At 35.5% G+C, this 15,277-nt stretch overlaps 2 protein-coding genes across 3 annotated transcripts in view; one reads left to right on the forward strand and one right to left on the reverse strand.

Annotated features, from left to right (window-relative positions):
* Positions 1-703: 703 nt before the first annotated feature.
* Positions 704-15,277, reverse strand: part of LOC106670582 — a 38,892-nt gene continuing 24,318 nt past the window's right edge. For both annotated transcript variants that reach the window (XM_014401067.2, XM_014401074.2), the window contains exons 6-17: positions 12,924-13,054; positions 12,604-12,717; positions 12,350-12,536; positions 12,115-12,296; positions 5,940-6,186; positions 5,312-5,415; positions 4,758-5,253; positions 4,421-4,648; positions 4,156-4,334; positions 3,949-4,094; positions 1,525-1,656; positions 704-1,457 (exon numbers count right to left, since the gene is read on the reverse strand). In XM_014401067.2, the coding sequence (XP_014256553.1) occupies positions 1,310-1,457; positions 1,525-1,656; positions 3,949-4,094; positions 4,156-4,334; positions 4,421-4,648; positions 4,758-5,253; positions 5,312-5,415; positions 5,940-6,186; positions 12,115-12,296; positions 12,350-12,536; positions 12,604-12,717; positions 12,924-13,054 (2,294 nt within the window). In that variant the 3' untranslated portion in view covers positions 704-1,309. The remainder of the gene's footprint in view (positions 1,458-1,524; positions 1,657-3,948; positions 4,095-4,155; positions 4,335-4,420; positions 4,649-4,757; positions 5,254-5,311; positions 5,416-5,939; positions 6,187-12,114; positions 12,297-12,349; positions 12,537-12,603; positions 12,718-12,923; positions 13,055-15,277) is intronic.
* LOC106670595 lies at positions 8,068-10,332 on the forward strand. The gene is made up of 2 exons (XM_014401086.2): positions 8,068-9,070; positions 9,956-10,332. The coding sequence occupies exons 1-2, from the start codon at positions 8,850-8,852 to the stop codon at positions 10,065-10,067; spliced, it is 333 nt and encodes a 110-aa protein (XP_014256572.1). The 5' UTR covers positions 8,068-8,849; the 3' UTR covers positions 10,068-10,332.

Here is a 15,277-nt window from a genome sequence, read left to right on the forward strand (position 1 = left end):
TGCCAGGAAAACGAGGAGACAGTAGACCACATTTTATGTTTCTGTGAATGTCTATGTAGGTGCAGGTTCTTGCATCTAGGACAAGAAAAACCACAAGCAAGATCCTACTCCAAGGAACCGCTGGCAAAGCTGTGAAGGCTGGTTAATAGCCTGAAGCTGGCCAATAATAGAGGAGACAATAGATCGATTCAGGGCGAGGTGCAGTAGGCCTTGTGGCCACATCTCTTATCCCTATCCATATCCCTAGTTCTTATGCTATAAAACATATTCATTTTCATTAGTAATTAATTATTTAAAAAAATAAAATTCATCGTGTCCTTTACCACGTTTTATCCAATTTTCCACTTATGTGTCAATATAATATTTTTGTTTTTAAAAGGAAATTCTGCCGTTTGGCATAGGTAGTTTTAAAACACAGATCCCCCTAAAATGTTTCATTGATTCCATTTTTAAAAACGATAACTTTGAGGATGTCATTGAAATCTTTAAAATAATTTCACCTATCCAAAACTTCTATTATGGATTATATTTATTGAACTTAAGGTGAGCCGAATAATTCTGGTAGCCTATCTAAATTAATACCTTAGTTTTGTCTCCATAGTCTGCTTAACATCGCCTATTGTATGGTCACACTCATCAATAGTTTTATGACAAAGTCGCAATCAGATAAACAAGCTACACCAATGAATTCTTTTTTCCTTTATATAATTTAATATTTCATAGTACAAGGTAATTGCTGTTCGTTTGGTTTCAAAAATGAATAACCGTAAACACTTTAAACATCATTTAGTAAACTAACATATAATTATCAATGATAAGAAATATTTATTGTCCAGAGACAGTGCAGGCACAAAAGTTGTTTCCGGTAAATCTTAATTATTAATTGTTATGTTTTTTTCTGTGTCATTGACCACCATAATTGTATTAAGTAAATATTTTCTAATGATGATGGTTGATACAGTTTGTGTCACTTGCAGAAAACTTTACTCAGTGACAACACTCCTTAATGATTATCCATTTACAATATAAAGAACAAATAAAAAACTATATTGTCTTCTTGCTCTATTTTCTTACTTATTTTCTTGTGTATCTTCTCCGTAAATACAGTCACGCTATGTTACTACCATAAATTTATTTTTAAGTTAAGTGTTTAGCAATATAAATAATTATCTCTAAAATATGTACATAATACTAATACATTATCAATAAATTCACAATTTATTTATTGTTTAAGTAGTCTTCTAGGGGTGGATGACTTGTAGCAAATGATCCTCAAGGGCACCTCCTGAGTCATCACTTCGGGCTTGGATCAGAGGTTCGTCGTGACTTCGTTTCTTTTCAGGCTCTTCCTACGAGTGCTCCTCATCAGATACATCATCTCGGACTCGTTGGACAGGCTGCCCACCCTTTTCGGCGGGTTGACGTACAACGGCGATACAGCCTCTGTTTCCGGCGCCCTGTAAAAACACAAAAAAAATACTTAGCATAATTATGGCCATGAGTCGTACAACTTAGTTATCAAACCTGAAGAACGCAGGGTTAAAGACGGAAGGGTGAGAGTTGCGATTTCGCAGCTGCCGACACGTGCCCATTAAAGTCCCACCCGCCTCCTCATCCTTTTCATCGTTCTGCAGGTTTGAAAGCTCGTTAGTTGACCTGTAAAGAATATCGACATTTTTTCAATTCTCATTTTGAACAACTCGTGAGCATATAAACGTGAAACATCAATTTATTCATTTATTTGTGTCGTTAGTTATCCTATGTTAGTCCTGCCAGTTAGGCGATCGAATCTAAATTATGGGGTTATTGACATCTTGGTCTCGCATGAAGGTTTTAAAACTTCACATACACGCGCACTCCTGACGACGTTCTTTCTTTGATATATTTATTTTGTTTACTCTAGAATGGTGTAGGTATAGTACACTATTTTTCTTCGACCAGCACTGTACTGCTCTTCTTGTTTAATCAATGTTATCTCTGGCAGATTAAATGACGAGCCCACACGAGTAATACGCAGCTGCTTCCGATGGAAATTGAAGATCAACATCCCGAAAATTAGCTGCATTCTTTTCACAAAACGCTGGCCCATTATCTTCCACAAAAAACTATGGAAAGAATTCATTTTGGGTGGTCCAAGAAAAGCACTTTCCTGAGTGTGTAATGGGCTCGAATATAAACTTTAGAGACTATATTAAAAATATCGTGGGCAGAAGCAAATTTGCTGTCAGAATCTTTTTCGCGCAACCTAGGAGAGAATTAGGCATCAGTGTAACGACAAACTCTTCGTTTACAACATACTTGTTACAATATTTTATTGTTCGCATGTCTCTCTTGGAGCCACACTTGTAAGACCAACTTAAACAAACACCAGATTGTTCAAAACGAATTCTTTTGTTTTGCCACTAGCACCAGTAAAAGTTTAAAATTTACCGTGTTGTATGAGATCACGAACGCTACCTGGATTGGTGAAGAGGTGCATGGGACGGCAACTAAATTATTTTGGATGATTAAACAATCCCAACGTCCAATATGTCGTTCTATTGGTGGTTGGTGCGAAACACAAAACATTAATACCAGCAAAAAGGGATTATAGCTAGTTAGTATTTTTAATCGTTTGATGTTTGATTATCTATGTGCTATTTTTTTTAATTTATTTCATTATTGAGATATTTATTTAAGCATATATAGTTATTTATAGATGCACTTATTTATCTATTTATAACTTTGTGTGTATATATATATGTGTGTGTGTGTGTGTGCGTGCGTGTGTGTGAGTGACAGTTACGTAGTTACGTGATGGTAATTTAGAGGTCGAGAGATGCGGTCTGGGTGTGACGTAGGTTTTAGAAAAACATTTTCTTTATCGTGCCACGTTTCGATCTATATTGAGATCATCATCAGATCCTGGGATTTATAAACATTTTTCAAATTTTACAAATACATGTAGGATGTGAAAAAAATGAAATGAATTTATACGATGCTAGAAAATTTTAGATTAAAGAAAATGAATTTATACAATGCTAGAAATTTTAGATTCAATCAAAGTATTTGAACTCACTCAAAGTGTTTGTTTTCCGAGTAGCTGTTTCATCTTGTCTGTCGGGCTGAGACAAAATTTAAACAATGTTTATAAATCCCTAGCCCTGAAGATGATCTCAATAAAGTATAAATTTATTTTTTTTATCTAAAATTTTTTAGCATTGTATAAATTTATTTTTTTCATATCTTACATGTATTTGCAAAATGTAAACAATGTTTATTAATCCCTGGTCCTGAAGTTGATCTCAATAAAGGTCGAAACGTTGGCACGATAAGAAAATGTTTTTCTAACACTTACGTCTCACGACCTCCAAATAATAATTATATATATATATATATATATGTGTGTGTGTGTGTGTGTGTGTGTGTGTGTGTGTGTGTGATGGGTCAATGAAACCATTTTTCAAAATCTAATTTTGTCGCAATTAAATGATCATAAATCAACTACTCTGCCAAAGGATGTTATAGCGATCCGGAGTGCTTTTGCTGTAAAAATGATTTCTGTTTTCAGTTGTCAAATGTAAACTGATTTGCAAAATAAATTTTTCTATCCATGTATCTATTCTACCACCTTATCAGTAAGGTGAAGTAATGAGTGAAATCAGTCTCATGGTTTTTTACTTGTCATCGCATGCATTCAAGCTAATATATGCGATCTTTCAAAGGATTTCAACGATTCGAAAGAGATAAATATATATTATATCATGTACTATACTTGTAATCGTACGTTAATTTTTATTATATATTGGAATTTCTTATATATTTCTGAGTTGATTGCTTTTTTTTTCAACGGCCAATTTTTTCCATGGTTTATATTTTATTACTTTTTATTACTATTTATTATTTTGCTACATTTAGTGATTTTTATTGATTTGAGGTAATGTAAATACGGAATGCATGGTTTATTACCTGTAAATTTGTGTAGGTTTCATGCGAGCCGATATCGTTCTGGCAAGTCGCCTGGGTCGCCTGGCTTCCTTGCTAACTCGCTGGATTTCATCCAATATTTGAGCCCTGTCGCTCTCGGGAAGAATGGCGCAGACTTCTTGTAATATCTGCCGAACGGAAATTAACTTTTAGCCGGTGGCCGGGTTTTTACAGGTTTGTTCCAATTACCGAAAATTTCCGCAATGTAATTAAAGAGTGGACGATGCTCCCTATACCCCTGTGGTTGCCGTATCGATGTATACTTTCTATCGTCTGTGTCATCGGGCTGGAAGATTTCAATATGTTGTGGGATGTCGTGAGAAGATCGTCATCCACTGTTGTTCTCTGTAGCCTCGATTGAAGGCACTCTGTTTTTTCCAAATGGAAACAATTTGTATTAAAATGTTCTTTTTTTATTCTAAAAGTCAAGATTGGCAAGGATTGATTGACTGACCTCTGAATGGCTTAATATGTTTGGGTAAGGTGGCGGAGGAAAATCCCTTCTGTTCACTTACAACTTTTTTTCTACCGAGACTTCTAGAAATAGTGTTCTTTGTGAGGTCCAACTTGCTATCTACGACTTTGTGACGGATGACTTTACCGGGAAAAGGGGTGAATATCAATTCAACCCCGTCTGCCAGTTCAGAAGTTGTTTTTATTATTGATTCAGCCCAGCTCCAGCCTTACAAGACATAAATTAATTTAGTAAAAGACAATGAATCTAATAAAAATATTATTAATAAATCCAAATCTAATAAATATATAATCTAAATAAAATTATAATAAATTACCTTTATGAAAGGCGTCGACGATTCCGTCGTTTGCGTTGATATTACCGTTTACGACTAGTTTGCAGAATTTGGACAGGGACTCGATTTCATCGGTGTCCTGCCTTCTCGACCAGTCAGGAATGTACCAGCAGTTTTCGTGGGAAACGTTAAACAGTTTGGCCAGATATGGTCTCAATACAGGTGCCAAATATTTGCGGTCCTTGTCCAGGCCATAGTAGAGCCATTTGAGGACATCTCTAACAACCACGTTGTCGTCCGTGATGTCAATCTGCTTTTTATCGTTTCTGATATCTTCCAGAAGCTGGTTAGCAGCGCTGTCGTAAGATTCTGAAACGGTCTTGGCCTTTGATTTGTTTTTAATGCCATGGAACTGCTTAGTCATGCCGAAAAACGAATATTTCGCCTGTTCGAGAATCGTGGATATGAGATAGACCAAGTCCTCGCTATTTGCATTATTCTCTGGTGCATGTCCTTGAAACCAGGGAAGGCTGTTCGTCTAAAATTTTGCATTTACGTGAGTTTTTGTTTATTTTAAATATTTGAATGGAGTATACTTTGCTCAGAGTCAACGAACGGACGTTTAACATACATCTTAGGAGATGCCCAATATACGTAAGTTGGCGGTTTGAATACTGTGAGGCCGCGATAGTCGAATAGCCTAGAACAAAAAAAAATTAATGTTTTATAAAAATTTCGGCAATATTGCTAATCACGGGTTCGTTCTCGCTTTTTGTCTCACCACTATCTTTAGCGGATGAAAATTTCAGGCGTTCTGATCCGTCAATCATATCATTCGAACTACTTATCGAGCAGGTGTTGTACAATATTATATAAATTTTAATTACCTTATACTTAAATTTTATATACATTTTATATTTTTGAATGCAATATGGCTTGCATAATGTAAAAGACTTTAACCATAAAGCATCTTTTATTTTTAAAAAATCATTGTAAGTCCAGATTCTAGATTTGTGTTTGTTTTGAAACAGTATCCAGGGTTGATATACAGTTTAAAAAAATTGAGTATGAATGTCTTTCAGAAGCTAGTTAGCAGCACTGTTATAAGATCGGTCAAGGAATTGGCCTGGTATCTTAGTCGTTAAGGTCAAGACGGAAACAAAAAGCGAAAATAAACGACGGACGGGTGATCGGTTTTGAAAAGTACATAGAACGACAACATACCGGAGGATGATAAAGGATAGAAAGACATGCGCGTCCCCCGAGTCGCCTGTGGAGGAGTGAGATCTGTCAAAACCGATATCCATTTGTCTATCATCGCCGTCTCCACCCGACGCCATGGATCCGGGTCACCGCTACACGGGGCGATGTCCGTGAACCGCCGAAGATGGTAAGTTAGCAGGTCTGCGTCGTGGTTGTAATCCTCTTCGGTGTAATGCAGTGTACCGCCTCCGGGGGAATTCAGCATTATCTGTACATATACTGTCTGTCATTTTATTGTGTGGTACAACTTTGAGAACACGGACGGTGTTTACGCCTTACACGTTGAAACGCAATTTGCTTCAACTATGCTTCAACCTTTTATTTAAATAAGAACATGTGTGTGTGTGTGTGTGTGTGTGTGTGTGTGTGTGGGTGTGTGTGTGTGTGTGTGTGTGTGTGTGAGAGAGAGAGAGAGAGAGAGAGAGAGAGAGAGTGTAGATTGCGTAAGTCTATTAACAAAATAGTTAATTTATGGTTTTTCCTTCTCAAAGGTGGGATAATAGGTCATCTCAAAAAAACAACAACCAATTTTTCTTTCAATCCACAACGTTTCGGATTTATTTTAATCCTTCCACAAGTGAGTTAACTCAGTGGTTAAAACAGAGGTCGACTGATAAACTTAAATATGTACCACACTGGCTCTTTTTTTAAATAAACTGTTACAAAATATTAATGACTGACGACCACTGTTTTAACCACTGCGTTAACTCACTGAGGAAGGATTAAAATAAATCCGAACGTTGTGGATTGACAGAAAAACTGGTTGTTGTTTTTTTGAGATAACCTATTATCCCACCTTCGAGAAGGAAAAATTATAAGTTAAACTGTTGAGATCGAAATATAGGAAAATAGTTAATGGTATTGTAGTGCGATGTATCCTCATTTATACCTCAAATACAAAATATGTAGGAAAAAGACATTCGTATTTTCTTCTTTATTTCAAATTATATGTTTTTTATTGTTGTAATAATTACACCATACTTATTTTAATGGGAATCGAGTTAAAATAAATTAGAAATTCATGGGATTTAAAGTAATTTTAATTAATAAACGTTCTTTAATTACGACAGTTTAAAAGAAAATTCACTAAAACAACGGAAAATTATTTACTGATATCTTAAAATTTTACTAACAATTTTGCCACGGGTTTCGTGACGACCAACCCGAGTTTTGGGTGCCGGTAGCTTGGTGAAGTTCGTGGGGCTGTACAAATAAATACATAGATCGGGTGCCACACTATTTTTTCTCTCGGTGAATAGTGATCCTTAGAAATAACAGGTCTTGAAGACAACCTCAAGATAATCAGGCTTGAGTGAAATTTACAAAGACAAAAGAAAAGAAAATAAACAGGAAAAATTCCATTAAATAAATAGAAAATTTAACACTTTGTTCGAAACTTAATACTTTATTTCCCGTTGGCAGACTCACAAGAATTTTAAAAAGAATATATCTCTCACTAACAAAACCAAAAATACCTTATAAAAAAAAATAACAATAATGTGTGGTGATTAGTGACCGTTAATCGATATTTATTTAGAAATCGTGAGATGCGGTCTGGTGTGATTAAACACATTTCTCTTCTCCGATAACTTGAAAATAGCTTTCAAAAGTTATAAAACAATTCAAACACTTTTTTCCAAAATTAAAGATCCCACACCAACAACAAATAAATCTGACAATCTACAAGATAAACTGTTTAAACTGTCCAGCAACTTACATCCTTATACAAAAATGCCTTTTCTATACCGACTTCCTTCCCCACCCCTTCAAAATCCAACGTATATCAACATAAAATAGCAATATCTCACTGGCACTCTCAACACGACACACAAGAATGGCACAATTACACCGAAGTCACAAACACTTTGAGTAAGTAGAAATACTTTGATTGAATAGAAAAAAATATATTTTGCATTGTATAAATTCACTTTTTTCCACATCCTACATGTATTTGTTAAATGTAAACAATGTTTGTGAATCCCAAACCCTGAAGATGATCTCAATAAAGATCGAAACGTTGGCATGATAAAGGAAATATTTTTCTGAAACCTACATCACACCAGACCGCATCTCACGATTTCTAAATAAATAACAATAATAATAATAATAGTTTCCCTGTCGCACTCGATGATCGGGAGTCTGTGGAGCTCCTCGGCGAACAGTTTTAGGACCTTGGCCATCCAGCTTTCTTAAGAGGCCCTCTGCATTGAGCCGGACAGATTATACCACCCCGCGAAAAAGGAATATTTTTTCACTTCTGTGACACATCAGTATGTGTTACAATTTATTACCTAGTTTTGCTCTTAATAATGTGAACTATCTCCTATGGCACAGCGGAAAAGGATTCAGTCTTCTAGGCATTGGGTAAATAAGCGATCGGTTTTTGCCTTGAGAAACAAAATCCCATTCTTCAATAAGAGTGGCTTGAAGTTGTTCAACCGTTGTTGGAGGCGGCGAACGATGTTTAACCAGTCTCTTTATCATGTCGTGGAAGTGTGTGAGACAATGAGATTCATGTCAAGAGAACGTGCTGGCCAATTCATGTTGTTATTCTCTACATCCTCCAAGTGATGGATGACTAGAGCTATATGCGGTCGAACAGTATCATGCACTAAAAGTGAGTTATCTACAAAAAAAGGAGCGAATGCGATTACAGCTTTGAGGAGAACTTCCTCAATGTAGATTAGTGCAGACAAAGATCCATTCTGTATGATAATCAGTTCGGGGTAGGAATTTAACCTATTCTACTTTAAAAGCATCTGGACAAATGCATAATACTGTGGTGACCTAGAGGAACCACCACAGACGGCCCTGTCCAGGGCTTCATCACCACACATCTCTCGCCTACCCCCCCACAGGTCGGTTCTACCCATGGAGAGCGTCCACATCCACCGGGAGTGGGGGAAAAAGGATATATGCCAAAAAGGAGCAGAGAGGGGAGAATTCTGTTCCCTGACCGGAAGGTTGCTGGACGGCGGAAGAAGAACAGGGCTGATTGCGGAAAAGGAGAGAAAGCAAGGAGGAGAGAAAGGAAGAAAGGAGGACGTTTCCCGGAAGGGACCAACCCAGGACACCGGACCACCTCAGGAAAGGTAGGCAGGCCCTTTTTTCTTCGCTTGCCCCCCTATCTCTGAAGACATTCATTTGATATTAATAAACCGATGTAAAAAAGAAACCTTTTATGTAAATAAAATTCTTGTTTTCTAACTGGAGGAAAATTTTGGGATCCCGAACTCTACCTTGCTCCCCAGCTCCTGACAGTAAAAATCACTACAATACATTCACATATTTAAACACAATTCTTACTGAGTGAACGTTTCCACGTCATTAACATATATACCCTCTGTTCAGGCATCTAATAAAATATTTTTATTAAAAATATATGGTGTTTAGTGACCGTATTAATGATTATTTGGAGATCGTGAGATGCGGCTGGTGTGATGTAGGTTTTAGAAAAACATTTTCTTTATCGTGCCACGTTTCAACCTCTCTTGAGATCATCTTCAGGGCTTGTGATGTCTGCATTTCAACAAAAGAAAATAAGAACAATGAGAAGAAACTTGCCCTGAAGATGATCTTAATGAAGATCGAAACTTTGCCACGATAAAGAAAATGTTTTTCTAAAACCAACGTCACACCAGACCGCATCTCACGATCTCCAAATAATAATTTTTATTAGAGTTTTTGTATATTGACCACAGGGTGAACTAAGCATTTAGTTGAAAATCTAATTGGCATATAGTCTAAATTTTATTGTTATTAGCTAGGACGTAAAGTTCAACTGATTATATAATTTATTTGAAAAAGTCCTGAAAATTTGAATTTTGAAAAAGTACTTCGATTAAGTAATCAACTATGACTGTATTTTGTCGAGGAAACAAGTTTTGTTAAACCGAATGTTGAACAATTGTGATTTGGCGTATGTACATTGTTAATATGTAAATTGAACTGTTAACTATGTCTCTTTGTCAATCTAGATATGTTAATATTAACGAGAAGGGTTTCATAATTGGCAATGCTACCTACTGCACCGTCTTCCCACTGCAAATCATGACTCGTATACCGCATGTTGATGAAATCCGAGAATAATGTTTATAATATAGTTTAATGAGAGAAAATTGTTTTTCGAAAATTAATTTTCGTTAGTCGTTTAGTAAACATTTAAATATTAGGGTTTAGATTAGAATTGGAAATGGTTTCAGCTCAATGAAAAGGGTTACAATTAATTTGTAAATCGTTGTATTGGAAAAAGTTCAAATAGAATTGGAAATGCTATACAATAAATTTATTTAAGTTAATCACTAGTTCCATTGATCCTGGTCTATTCATTATTGCTAAATTTTTTGTAATTGAACTTTATTCGTTTGCAGAGAAACAATAAAGTATGAAAACCCAACGTTAGTTTTTCTTAAAAAAAAGAACTGCAGTTAAACGTTTTTTAATAAAAAATATAAAACCTATCTTTATATAATATTTTAATCGAAATGAAAATACAGAGAGGACGTTTCTTTGAGACACACCTTAATTCATTTTTTATAATTCATCCTTGTATGTATTAAGAAGGAAATTCGCGACATGCACTGAAGATTGACTGATATGACTAACTAATCGAATTAGCGAGAACATGCGGACCAGGACGATTTGTGACAAATAAACTAATAGAAGTATTGAATAAATTATGACCTTTTATCTGTCTTATCATTAAATGTAAGTATAGATGTAACGTATGTTTGACGAAAACATACTGCAAGAAACTGCAAAAAAGATAACCTAAGGCGGTCACCATGTTGACAAATAACAAACATATTACAACAGGCAGCATATCACAAACTTAACGTTAGTAAAACAAATATTTTTTTATTATAAATTTTTGTTTTCAGAAAGTTATAATACAGTTCATCAAACAATAGAAATATCCTGAACAGGCTAAATAATTTTTAATTTCTGATGTCATATAGTAGTCTAAGATCGAAATTTATCAAATAGCTGCGTAAAGAAAATTTATTATAGCAAAAATTGGTAATACAGCGCTACGTAATAAATAAATAAAACTGTCCAATAATTTAACCAGGTCTCATATTGATGTAAAAAGTTCACGGATAACGATGAAATTCTACGTAAAAATGAGACACCTCGGATTCCTTTAATAATAGGGAAATAGCCATTTTAAATTGCCTTATTCAAGTACATCTATAATATACAATAGACAATGTAAGTGGATAGAATATGGGACATTTACTTGAGAAAAAGATGGGGGTTTAGATCAGAGAGTGGGTGCAGAACTTTTCCTTTTTCGATAGCGATTTCTTCCTCTTGCACTTATAATTTTTTCTATTCTGCCGAAAATTGAGGCTTTCTTAGTGAAAGGTTTGATCGGTTTTTATAGTTCTCAAACAAGGGTTTGAGAATGTTCTTCATAAAAAAAAATATATATTGATATATAACCAATTAAAAAAAAAAAATTATATCACTATTCATATCTAAGAAAAAGCTCCAGATGCTTTTTCATACATTTTACCTAAAATGCAAAAGCAGACCCGAACGTGGAAAAATGTGATTTCATCGTTGAAAGAATTCTACGTGGGATGTGCATTACGAGAGAAGTGATTTTGATGTCGGCTGCAGGTTAAGGTAGGCTAAAGGGGAAAATGCAGAATTCTTCGAAAGCACAAAGGCTGATCCGATAATAATAGAATTTTATGAAATATTCATGTTTCGTTCAGTAAACTAAATACCGAAAATTGTAGAACAACAATCCTCAGTGATCGTTAAACACTTAAGTGCCGCGCAAAATACTGATAAAGCACTTTGTAATTATGAACTTTACGCATGTTTACCCACTTAAAACTTCTTAACATAAATTTACTTATTGAGTGGTTATACTTTGATCAAAATTAACAACTTTATACAATAAAATTAAATCAGTAGAATACTAAACCTTAAACTGCAGTTATAATTTCGTTTCATTGATTTGAAACTATATTTTTCATGCATTTGCTATCACTAACTAACATATTTGTTGGTGTTACATAATAAAACAACTTCTTATCTGTTCTTCTAGTTTTATAAGTGATTCTGTCAAAGTATAGTTAAAAGTGCAACTTGGTGATTATGAGATAATAAAAATTTTTATTACGTTAAACCATGGGAAAAAGTAGGAGCTGTGCCTTTGTGTTCGTAAAGCGGAAACAAGCCTGTCGGCGATAACGAGGACGTGTATAGCCAACTTGTCGTGGGTCCAGTCTTTCAGGCCGACCACTTCTTCCAACCGAAACCACAGCAAAGTTTTCAGCATGTAGTCACTGATGACCTGTCCTCCTGAAACATAGAGCGTCGCACACTTTCCATTTTTAAGTCGGAATTGTTTTTACCATTGTTGGTGCAGCGGATTTCGTGCAGGAGAGCACGAAGCACGGCGAGAACCCGAGAAGGAAGACTGTTGGCAGAGTAGTGCTTCAGAAGAGATTGTTCTGCAGCGGGAAACCTGATCTGCCACGTCGACGGCCTGTCGTCGCACCTCAGAGTCGGATGCGGTGGAGCCGGTACCACGTAAAAACCCTTTTAAATCCTGTTCGATTATCGATACAAACTTTTATAAATAGAATAGATCAGAATCGTCACTTACCGTACAGGAGACCTGGTGATAAAGGAGGAAGTCGGGATGGGTTAAATATATTCTCGTCGGGAAATGAGCTGTGCTTGGCCACGACGTAAATCCAATTCCGAGTACTAATGTTACCTGAAAGGCCGTGAGAATTGTATAAACAGTTGGTAATTAGGGAAGGAAGCTGTTTCTGCTGGTAAATATAATTAATTCAAACCGTATCCGATAAGGTACGAAGGTTACAGATACAGCAAATCTTAGTGCAAACATTATACATGGGAGCATAAATTAATTGGTAAATTGTGTATTAAAAATAGGACATTGTTTTTAGGGTTTACAACCTCGACATCAGTTTCAACGCCGACCTCTGTTGTGTAGATCATACCGACTCGCAGTCTCACGCACGAACAACCCTCGACAATGGCTATTCTGAAATCTCTGGGATCCGGAAATTTCTTGACGCTCCCTTCTCCTGAAAGAGAACAATTCATTGACGCGGTCAAATGTTTTAAATTATTAAATTAAAACACACATCGAACCGAACAAGATTTTTTCAACGGAACATACCAATTAACATAAAAAATATTTTTTAAAAAATGGTAAAACAGAAATTTGCTAGGTGTTGATTAAACCGATAACAACACCTTCATTTTACAAACTATAGAAATCTGTGATTAATTTGTCATTTCTTACTTCAAAATTGAGCATACATTAATTTTTCAAAATTACTAAAAATTAATTAATTTAAGGTATTGGTTGAGATAAAAAAGTCAGTGTCACAAGCGGGATTCGAACCCACGACCTTCGGCTAAATACGCCGCTGCTCTACCACTTGAGCTATCCTGACTTCGATCCGCCCGGACACTAACTTCCCATCTCAACCTCACCTTTTGAATTTTCCCTCCTATTTGCCATTATTCAGTTTTTTTTATCAACCGATACCTTAAATACAGATTAATTAATTGAAAGATATTATTTGGTCAATCGGACCGCGAAAACTAGTGAATTAGTAAAAATTTGAGATGGAGCCCTGTTCTACTTGAAGGTTTATTATTTGGTATATAGGACAAGACTACGCATAGGATATATAAGCATAATGCATGAGCCATTCTTAGAAAAACGACCGCGTAGAAACCGCGGTTTATTTATGCAAGGGTAAAATAAAGGTGCTTTCAACTGAAGAAGGTTTGAGAACATAGAAATTTTTTGCATAATTATCATATTCTTGGGGCAGCGGGCACAGTTTTCTGTTCCGGTACCTCATGGATGTAGGGATTTTTAAAGGTACATAGTGTTTGTATTGTGTTTTTGTTAATTTATTAGAATGAACGTAATTTAAATAATTTCTTAATGTGAAAGGATAGAGTTGTTTCATCCCTCCTCGAGGAACAACGAGTACTCTGGGGTGAGTGTAACGTCTGGAGAGTTAGTAAATAAGTTGTTAGCGAGAATAGCGAGGGTTCAACCCCCCCCCCCCACGAGGAATAGCGAGTGCTCTGGGGAAGTGAACGTGACCGGATCTCTATGTTTGTAGTGATGTATATATTTGTGTGGTGTTTAGTGACTGTTAACCAATGATTATTCGGAGATTGTGACATGCGGTCTGGTGTTACGTAGGTTTTAGAAAAACATTTTCTTTATCGTGCCAACATTTCGATCTTTATTGAGATCATCTTCAGGGCCTTCAATCTCAATCAAGATCGAAACGTTGGCACCACAAAGAAAATGTTTTACTAAAACCTACGTCACACCATACTAAATCTCACCATCTCCAAAAAATGTATATATTTGTATTGTATGTAGTTGACAACCTGAGTTAAAACTGAGAGTCTAGCATTAGTTTTCACATAAAATCAGTGAGTCAGTAATAGGTCGAGATGCTCAAATGGCTGCAGAATTAAAAATACGCGCGGAAGACCAGAAAGAGAACTAAAAACACGCATGGCGATGACCTTAGCTGTTTGTCGGCCCCCTAAACTTCCCATATTATTATTATTGGTTTTTTTCTACGTAAAATTCATTCACAACCCTCTGTTCTTTCATCTAAACATAAATTTAAATTTCCGATTTCGTCTTTTTTTTAAACAAATCGTTGTATCTGAGTATTCCTTTTTCCTTTTCCCAAGTGTCTATATTTCTTCCTTTAAGATAGCTTCAACCTTTTCCATTGTTTCCACGATCATATTTTAATTTTTTGTAAAGTGCCAGATGCTATAGTCAATTCGCCACTTTTCCATGTGGCTTGAGGTCTTGTTTTGCATTATTCTGTATCTATTGCGGCCAACTGGTCTGCCGAAGATTTATTCTATCCCTCGTTGTATAATTTATGCAAAGAGCAAACACAATTGTTGACGATTTAGTTTTATCACAATTGATTTATTAGCTAACATTTTTTCCTTCATCTTGTAGGTATTTCAGAATTCACTTGATCAATAGAAAAGTAATGTAATTTTTGGTAAGCTAGTAACAAAATTACATTCATATGTTGCGTATTGACGATTTTATTTGACTATTTCTTTATGTTGTCGTACTTTCTAAGAGTCAAAAAGATACAAAAAAAATGAACGATGAAACGATGAAAAATACTTTCACGACCACTGGCCTTAATGAAAACAGTCTTTTTTCATCGTATTAAGTTAATTTTTATTTTACATTAAAAAAAACAAGAAGTTTAAACGAGAAAATAGACTATGCT

The sequence above is a fragment of the Cimex lectularius genome, unplaced genomic scaffold (assembly GCF_000648675.2).
Source record: "Cimex lectularius strain Harlan isolate CLEC.00 unplaced genomic scaffold, Clec_2.1 scaffold302, whole genome shotgun sequence".
NCBI lineage: Eukaryota > Metazoa > Arthropoda > Insecta > Hemiptera > Cimicidae > Cimex > Cimex lectularius.

What these genes read in the sequence shown, in the direction of transcription:
- LOC106670595 (XM_014401086.2), top strand. Translation starts at nt 8,850, where the DNA reads ATGGAGAGCGTCCACATCCACCGGGAGTGGGGGAAAAAGGATATATGC. An exon ending in ACCGGACCACCTCAGGAAAG is followed by an intron (nt 9,071 to 9,955) that starts GTAGGCAGGCCC and finishes TTGTCAATCTAG; the next exon opens with ATATGTTAATATTAACGAGA.